The sequence below is a fragment of the Ictalurus furcatus genome, chromosome 19 (genome assembly GCF_023375685.1).
Source record: "Ictalurus furcatus strain D&B chromosome 19, Billie_1.0, whole genome shotgun sequence".
In the NCBI taxonomy this organism is placed as follows: Eukaryota; Metazoa; Chordata; class Actinopteri; order Siluriformes; family Ictaluridae; genus Ictalurus; species Ictalurus furcatus.
Genome location: NC_071273.1, coordinates 23,813,200 through 23,823,199, shown reverse-complemented (window position 1 = coordinate 23,823,199; position 10,000 = coordinate 23,813,200). Strand labels below are relative to the sequence as shown.

Genomic DNA, 10,000 nt, shown 5'->3' with positions numbered 1-10,000 from the left:
TCATCTTGAGCTGCAGCTTGGACATTTTTACCCATAATTCCACTGTGTGGCCTCTGCGTGAGATGCAGTCGGGGTTACAGAAGGAACAGTCAGTGCTACAGGATTAATTAGTGCTGCACTCATCATCATTCAGTGTGTGTGTGTGTGTGTGTGTGTGTGTGTGTGTGTGTGTGTGTGTCCTCTTTACCATAAATGGATGTAACCTTTGCTGGATGGGCAGAAACATACAGAGATGGCTATTAATATTGATTTACCTGTGTCTCAGATCACAGATTCTGAAGTGGCCATTGAACTGAACTCAGCACACACACTGCACCTCGTCTCCTCACTCATACACACTGCAGATAAACACACACTTGCTGATTTTGGTTTTGTGGTCTGTGCTTCATAAATCCTGGTCTTGACCTTGTGTGTGTGTGTGTGTGTGTGCAGATCTCCTAGCTGTGCCGAAGCACCCGTATGCGGCGATGGAGAACTGGGGCCTGAGTGTGTTTGTTGAGCAGAAAATACTGCTGGATCCTGAAGTCTCGTCTTTCTCCTACCAGATGGATCTCACCATGGTGGTGGTGCATGAGATCTGTCATCAGGTAGACACACACACACACAGACACACACACACACACACGCAGAGAGTTTCACTTTGTCATAAAAAGATGGAGAAAGTCCTGTTCTTCTGGTGCATTGCATTAGTAATGTATTAAATCGGAGAGAAAGTGGATATAGGTGAGGGTGAATGACGGGGATAAGTGGAGGTGAACAGTGCAGATAAATGACAGGAAACAGTAGTGATACCTGTGAGTGTGAACAGCAGGGAGAAATCCGGATAAACAGTAGGAATATTTGAGAGTGAACAGTGGGGATAAGTGAGGGGCAACATCTGTGGTTTAAGTGATGGTGAACAGTGGAAATAAGTGAGGATGAACAGTGGGGATAAGTGAGAGTGAACAGAAGGAAGAAGCGTGGGTGAACAGCTGGAATGATTGAGGGTGGACAGTAGGGATAGTTGAACAGCAGAGGAAGTGAAGGTAAGTAGTGGGTATATGAGTAGTGGAGATAAGTAGAGGTGAACATTGGGGATATGTGAGCATGAAGACAAGGGATGAGTGTGGATGAACAGTGAGTATAAGTGAGGGTGAATAGTAGAGATAAGTGGCGTTAAATAACTAGGATAAATACAGGTGAACAGCAGGGATAAGTGAAGTTGAACAATAGGGTTAAGTAAGGTAAATAACAATAATAACTGAGGGTGAACAGTGGGGGTAAATGAGGGTGAAGTGCAGGGGTAAGTGAGCGGGAACATTAGGAATGAGTGAGGGGGAACAGTGGGGATAAATGAGGGGGAACAGTGGGGATAAGTGAGGGGGAAAAGTGGGGATAAGTAAAGGTGAACAGTGTGGATAAGTAAAGGTGAACAGTGGGGATAAGTGAGGGGGAAAAGTGGGGATAAGTAAAGGTGAACAGTGTGGATAAGTAAAGGTGAACAGTGGGGATAAGTGAAGGGGAAAAGTGGGGATAAGTAAAGGTGAACAGTGTGGATAAGTAAAGGTGAACAGTGGGGATAAGTGAGGGGGAACAGTGGGAATAAATGAGGGGGAACAGTGGGGATAAGTGAGGGGGAAAAGTGGGGATAAGTAAAGGTGAACAGTGTGGATAAGTAAAGGTGAACAGTGGGGATAAGTGAGGGGGAAAAGTAGGGATAAGTAAAGGTGAACAGTGTGGATAAGTGAAGGGGAAAAGTGGGGATAAGTAAAGGTGAACAGTGTGGATAAGTAAAGGTGAACAGTGGGGATAAGTGAGGGGGAACAGTGGGAATAAATGAGGGGGAACAGTGGGGATAAGTGAGGGGGAAAAGTGGGGATAAGTAAAGGTGAACAGTGTGGATAAGTAAAGGTGAACAGTGGGGATAAGTGAGGGGGAAAAGTAGGGATAAGTAAAGGTGAACAGTGTGGATAAGTAAAGGTGAACAGTGGGGATAAGTAAAGGTGAACAGTGGGGATAAATGAGGGGGAACAGTGGGGATAAGTGAGGGGGAACAGTGGGGATAAATGAGGGGGAACAGTGGAGATAAGTAAAGGTGAACAGTGGGGATAAGTAAAGGTGAACAGTGGGGATAAGTATAGGTGAACAGTGGGGATAAGTGAGCGTGAACAGTGGGGATAAGTGCTGGTGAATAGCAGGGAGAAGTGATGGTAAACCGTAAGGGTAAATAAAGGAGAACGTTGGGGATAAGTAAGTGTGAACAGTTGGGCATAAGTGAGGGTGAACACTGGGGATAACTGTGAACTAAAGGAATAGATGGCATGGCAAGGCAAGGCACTTTTATTTCTAAAGCACCTTTAAAGCAGCCACTGCTGACCAAAGTGCTGTACAATCTAACAAAATTAAACAATAAATGACATAAACTGACAAGAAAAACACACAAATTAATAAGATTACAATTGATCCAAATGCCAGAGAAACAAGATTTTTTTTCAGTGAGGTTTTAAAACTATCAACATCGGAAGACAACCTAATGTGTACTGGCAAATCGTTACACAGATGTGGAGCAGGAACAGGAAAGGCACGATCACCTTTTAACTTTAAACAGGACCTTGGCACGGTCAGCATCAACCTATTTGGAGACCTTAAGGAGAACATTTCCGCTGGAGAAGAAGATCTGTTATATATTGTAGAGCCTGGCCATTTAACCCCTTACACACATACAATAAAACCTTAAATTTAACACAGCATTCGAGTGGCAACCAGTGAAGTGAAGCCAGAACAGGCAAAATATGTTCCCTCTTTCTAGTTCCCGTAAGAAGCCTGGCAGCAGCATTTTGTACCAATTGAAGGCAGGATAAAGAGGACTGAGCCACTCCAAGGTACAGTGAGTTACAATAATCCAGCCTAGAGGAAATAAAAGCATGAATTACTGTCTCCAAATCCTTTCCTGATAAAAACGCTTTCAATTTCACAATGGATCTGAGATGATAAAAGCCACTCTTCACCACTGAATTGATTTGTTTATCGAGTTTAAGGCTGTTATCAAAAATCACTCCTAAATTTTATACATAAGCATGAGAATTCACAGATAAAGGACCCAGGCGGTTATTTATCTGTGTACTAGAAGCTGATGGTCTGTGATGGATTGGCACCCTGTCCAGGGTGTACCCCGCCTTGTGCCCAATGCTCCCTGGGATAGGCTCCAGGTTTCCCCACGACCCTGAAGAAAGGATAAGCGGTATAGAAGATGGATGGATGGACGGATGGATAGAAGCTGATGGTCCAAAAACTACAATTTCAATTTTAGATTCATTCAATGTTAGAAAATTGTCTGCCAGCCAGCATCTTACCTCCGCAGAACAGTTCAACAAAGAGGACATGTCACAATTTTCCCCATGTTTCAAAGGGAGATAAACTGGGGTATCATCCGCATAAAAATGATAAGAAATGTTGTGTTTCTGAAAAATCAAACCTAAAGGGAGCAAATACGACGAAAAGAACAGCGGGCCCAAAAACGATCCCTGAGGTACACCACAAGTTAATGGTACCGTAGAGGAAGAAAAATTCCCGACCTCCGCCGAGAATGTTCTATCAGAAAGATAAAAATTAAACCAATTCAGTGGGGTACCTTGAATTTCTACACACTTACTCAACCGTTCATACAAGATAGCATGGTCAATGGCGTCAAAAGCCGCACTGAGGTCCAGAAGGACCAGAATCCACAGCTAACAAAAGATCATTCAACACCATCAGGAAAGCTGACTCTGCACTGTGATGTGGTCTAAAACCAGACTGAAACTTATCTGATAAGTTTTTTTTACTTAGAAATGCAGACAATTGATGGAAGACAACCTTTTCCAATACTTTGGATACAAATGGTAGTTTTGAGATGGGGCGAAAGCCATCCAAAATAAAAGGATCTAAACTGACCTTTTTTCGAAGTGGATTCACCGAGCATGTCTCAGGATTGATGGAGCAGTACCTTGGGATAGGCTACTATTTATTATCCTTAAAGCAAAAAGTTCAACCACACCCAGCACTTCCATAATGAGATGAGAAGGCACCACATCCAAGGAGCGTGTGGAAAGCTTCATTTTTATGGAAAACATTCGCAAGAAAAGAGGAAGGAGTAGGCTCAGACTCAGTTAAACTAGCTGAAGGTGGGTCAATAAGGGAAGAACTCATATCAGATTTGGGGATACAAGATCGAATAGTATTGATTTTACAGAGAAAAAAAATGTGCATGCTTTGCTATCAAGTTAGAGAAATATTTTTCCCTAGCAGCCTTAATAGAGTGCTGGTAGCTCACCGTCGTCTCTCATGAGTTCATAGGATACCTGGAGCTTATCTTGCTTCCACTTTCTTTCAGCCTTCCTCCATTCCTGTCTAGAGGCACGGGTATCCTTGTTAAACCAAGGTTGCGTTTGTACCTTGGGTTTCTTCATTATAAATGGAGCAACAGACTCCAAGACATTTCCACACAGAGTGTTAAAACACAAAAATGGCTCTTCGACAGACAGCTCGAAAAAAGAAGACACACTATTGCAAGCACCCCTAATCTAAGCATCTTTGAACTGTTTAGATGTAGCAGAATTAACAGACCGCATTCGAGGACCACAGGACTTGACATTTACCACTGAAGTATTAAGCACAGTGTTAAACAATACTGGCTTATGATCTGATAAACAGAATTCTCAATATTACCTAATGAAATGACCAAATCAAGAGTATGACCTTGTTTATGTGTAGACTCTCTGACAGAGAAAGTGAGAGTAAAAGAGTCAATCATTCACAGAAACTCGTTAGCCAAAGGATGAGAGGGACAACACACATGTATATTAAAATCACCAAGAATTAAAAGCTTGTCCCAAGAAGGTACCAGAGAAGATAAAGACCTGCAGAAACATCTTATTATCATGATTCTTTATTGATCAGATATACATTACAGCACTGTGAAATTCTTTTCTTCGCATACCCCAGCATGTTAGGAAGTTGGGGTCAGAGCGCAGGGTCGGCCATGATACAGCGCCCCCTGGAGCAGAGATGGTTAAGGGCCTTGCTCAAGGGCCCAACAGTGGCAGCTTGGCAGTGCTGGGGCCTGAACCCCCGACCTTCCAATCAGTAACCCGGATCATTGCAGTTATGGGGCTTGAACCCACGACCTTCTGATCCGTAACCCAAAGCCTTCAAACCACCACTGCCCCAGTGGGGTGGTTTATAAATCAACGCGCACAGAACGGAATTCTCTGTACTTATCTTAAGCAATTGAGCTTCAAAACTGCTGACATTATTCATTGATAATAAACAACACTTAAAACTGTTCTTAAAAATTGTAGCTACCTCCACCCCCCACCACGCCCAGCTGATCTCAGAGAACTAGCAAAACTACAGTCATTAGGAGACGCTTCAGAGAGAGGGCCAAGTTCACCACGATTATCCAAGTCTCAGTTATACATAAAGTCCACATCGCGAGATGAAAAGAAGTCATTAAGTAAAGTCTTATTTGAAATTGATCTTATGTTCAACAAGGCCATCTTTACAGTGGTTAGTTCCATAGATCGAGTCGGTGATGCTGCCGCGCCGCACCTCATCCTCTGTGAAGGACCACGATCTAAAACTCTTAGGTTGCCAAAGTTTACACAAAGTTTACAGCCTGGGAACTTGATCTGAGAAAAACTCGATCGGGTACAAATCTGCATGACATAGCCAGATGCCCTGGCCAGACGGGTACGAGGCACGGAGGTCTTGACTCAGATGTATTAAAATAGAGGAATAATCCATCGTTAGAGATGAAGGCAAGAGAGATAGATTCCAATGGCTCAGCATGATTGCGAAGAGCTCTCCTTAATCGCACCAAGGTGCACCAAGGCGTCTTCTCGCCTGTCTCCTTCTGTGCAAAGAACAGCCTGGAACTCGACAAATAGCCGATGGAAGCCATGCTAGCAAAAGAGGATTAGAAGATCCGTGTGTACGAATGTTAAGAAGAAATTGCCGATCGTATGTAATTAAAGATGTAAGTTGAAAAACACAGTAACAGACAAAACAGCAGCACAGAACGACGTCCTGCCAATGAACACACTGACGCCATCTTGGTTCCCGGGTTGTAACTGTAGATGAGGGTGAAGAGTGGGGATAAGTGGAAATCAGTGGAGATAACTGTGTGTGAACACTGAGGATAAGATAGTGTGATCAGTGGGGATAAGTGAGGGGAAACAGCAGGGATAAGTGAGGGGAAACGGCAGGGATAAGTGAGGGGAAACTGCAGGGATAAGTGAGGGGAAACGGTAGGGATAAGTGAGGGGAAACTGCAAGGATAAGTGAGGGGAAACGGTAGGGATAAGTGAGGGGAAGCGGCAGGGATAAGTGAGGGGAAACGGCAGGGATAAGTGAGGGGAAACGGCAGGGATAAGTGAGGGGAAACCGCAGGGATAAGTGAGGGGAAACAGCAGGGATAAGCGAGGGGAAACCGCAGGGATAAGCGAGGGGAAACGGCAGGGATAAGTGAGGGGAAGCGGCAGGGATAAGTGAGGGGAAACGGCAGGGATAAGTGAGGGGAAACGGTAGGGATAAGTGAGGGGAAACTGCAAGGATGAGTGAGGGGAAACGGCAGGGATGAGTGAGGGGAAGCGGCAGGGATAAGTGAGGGGAAGCGGCAGGGATAAGTGAGGGGAAACTGCAAGGATAAGTGAGGGGAAACGGCAGGGATGAGTGAGGGGAAGCGGCAGGGATAAGTGAGGGGAAGCGGCAGGGATAAGTGAGGGGAAACTGCAGGGATAAGTGAGGGGAAACGGCAGGGATAAGTGAGGGGAAACTACAAGGATAAGTGAGGGGAAACGGTAGGGATAAGTGAGGGGAAACTGCAAGGATAAGTGAGGGGAAACGGCAGGGATAAGTGAGGGGAAGCGGCAGGGATAAGTGAGGGGAAGCGGCAGGGATAAGTGAGGGGAAACTGCAGGGATAAGTGAGGGGAAACGGCAGGGATAAGTGAGGGGAAACTGCAGGGATAAGTGAGGGGAAATGGTGGGGGTAAGGAAGGGTGAACAGGCTGTTAATAAGGATGTATTAGTTGGAAAGAGTTCCAGCGTTTTCCTGATTAGCAGCACCCACACACCCACACACACTTCTCAGGCTCATAATTATTTCCCTCTCAGTGAGAGAGAGAGAGACTTTGAGAATCCATTCATCTTCTTCTTGGCACCCAAAGAGGGAATTAGAGAACAGGCCCTCCACCATGTTGACATATTGATTTCCTCATCTATTAAAAATGTCAGAGAGAGTGAGAGCGAGACAGAGAGAGAGAGAGAGAGAGAGAGAGAGAGAGAAAGAGAGAGAGAGAGAGAGCGGTCTTGTAGTGTAATATATTTCTCTTTGTAAAAAATGTTATTCCCAGTGACAGATTGAAATAAAAACGAATGGTTCCTCATGCAGTATTACTTTGTGCTGGACGTTAAACACTCCCCGTTCTAATAACTCACGGACGAGCCTGAGCGCTGGACGATAAACACTCTGTCTTTGTTCTAAAAATTCACAGATGAGTCTGAGCACTGAAAGGCCATAAATCTTCTCTCTACCACGTCACCGCTGAATTGATTACTAGTGGGACCAAACAGTGAGTTTTACCCATCAGCCTCGTAGAGGCGAGGTCCAGCCGCTGCTCCCAATAAGCCTCACACCCGTGGTATAATAATTCAGCAGATTGCTGCTCAATTTACTCAGCACACACACACACACACACACACACACACTCATTCAGTCCATCTTAATAACTCCAAAGTCTGCGAGAACAATTCGCCAATGTTTATTTGTTTTTCTACATTCAGCATTAATTTAAATCTGTTATTGGGGGCAGAGAGTTCAACATCTGATCACTGTCTGATTCAGTGATACAGTCTGATTCAGTTACACAGCATAATACAGTCTTATACAGTCTGATACATTGATATAGTCTGATTTCAATTCAATTCGATTTTAATGTCACGAAGCAACTTTACAGGAATATATCAATTCAGGATATAGATGTTAAATGTATAAATGTATACCTAATGAGCAGCCAGAGGCGATAGTGGTGAGGAAAAACTCCCCGAGACGACATGAGGAAGAAACTTTGAGAGAACCAGACTCAAAAGGCAACCCGTCCTCATCTGGGTGACACCGAATCGTGCGATTGTAAATTATTTCCATCTATAACCGTATACTGTAAAGTCAAAACGTGCAATTTTGTAGCCAGTACCTTATGAGCTTATGAGCAACTCGTGAATATGAGCATCCGAGTTATTTCTGAATTCATCATAGTTTTAACCTGAAGTCTGTTTTGTCGAAGTTTTCGACAGTTCAGTGATGGAGACTTGAGTACCAAACTGTTCGAAGGAATTGCAGTCGTAAGCCATGTTTATGGTTTCTAAGTGGTACCATCCTCAGTACTGATCTTTAGGTTGTCCATGTGGGGCCATCCTCAGCAGCAACGAGTGGTTTTCAGGTGATGAGAACTCCAACCAGAAGTAGGGCATCAGGACGGATTGGGCAGGTCCGGGGAGCAGAATGGATCAGGATTATTGATATATCAGTAGTGGCATATGTAGCTTGACAGAGGGAGAGAGAGGGAAAGAGAGGGAGAGAGTATTAGATATGCTTATTGCCCCGTAATGGTTAAGGACAATGTACTTTGCGTGAGAGCAATCAGGGACTCCCTGTGATATAAGGCGTCCAGCCACTCCATCATCAACAAACCTGGGTAAACGTGTGGAAGTGGGGAGGAGACAGCATCCAAACATCCCAGTTCACCTCAACACTCTATACCTGTGAGCCTCTAGATCTGCTCATTTACCTATGAAAATAAATATTCACAAAAGGCTTGAGTAAACAAGTATGTTTTCAGCCTGGACTTAAACACTGAGACCGTGTCTGAGTCCCGAACAATAATTGGAAGGCTGTTCCATAACTGTGGGGCTTTGTATGAGAAAGCTCTTCCCCCTGCTGTAGCCTTCGCTATTCCAGGTACCAACAAATAGCCTGCACCTTTGATGGACGTAGGCATGACGGATCATAAAAGACCAAAAGTTCGCTCAGTGATTTATAGGTCAATAGTAGTATTTCATAATCAATGCAACATTCAAGTGATAGCGTCGGGTACAGTGTATGATACAGTCTGATACAGTCCGATGTAGTGTTACAGTCTGATACAGTCTGATACAGTCCGATGTAGTGTTCAGTATGATACAGTCTGATACAGTCCGATGTAGTGTTACAGTATGATACAGTCTGATACAGTCCGATGTAGTGTTACAGTCTGATACAGTCCTATGTAGTGTTACAGTCTGATACAGTCCTATGTACTGTTACAGTATGATACAGTCTGATGTAGTGTTACAGTATGATACAGTCTGATACAGTCTGATGCAGTGTTACAGTATGATACAGTCTGATACAGTCCGATGTAGTGTTACAGTATGATACAGTCTGATACAGTCCGATGTAGTGTTACAGTATGATACAGTCTGATACAGTGTTACAGTATGATACAGTCTGATACAGTCTGATGCAGTGTTACAGTATGATACAGTCTGATACAGTCTGATGCAGTGTTACAGTATGATACAGTCTGATACAGTCCGATGTAGTGTTACAGTATGATACAGTCTGATACAGTCTTATGCAGTGTTACAGTATGATACAGTCTGATACAGTCTGATGCAGTGTTACAGTATGATACAGTCTGATACAGTCTGATGCAGTGTTACAGTATGATACAGTCTGATGCAGTGTTACAGTATGATACAGTCTGATACAGTCTGATGCAGTGTTACAGTGTGATACAGTCTGATGCAGTGTTATAGTATGATGCAGTCTGATACAGTCTGATAGTCTGATGCAGTCTTACACAGTCTGATGCAGTGTTACAGTATCATACAGTCTGATACAGTCCAATGTAGTGTTACAGTATGATACAGTCTGATACAGTCCGATGTAGTGTTACAGTCTGATACAGTCTGATGCAGTGTTATAGTGTGATACAGTCTGA

At 43.9% G+C, this 10,000-nt stretch overlaps 1 protein-coding gene across 1 annotated transcript in view; it reads left to right on the top strand.

The window, feature by feature from the left end:
- LOC128622956 (thyrotropin-releasing hormone-degrading ectoenzyme-like) overlaps positions 1-10,000 on the top strand; it is a 63,872-nt gene that overhangs the window by 19,515 nt on the left and 34,357 nt on the right. The window contains 1 exon segment of the mRNA XM_053649729.1: positions 433-587. Within this exon segment, the coding sequence (XP_053505704.1) occupies positions 433-587 (155 nt within the window).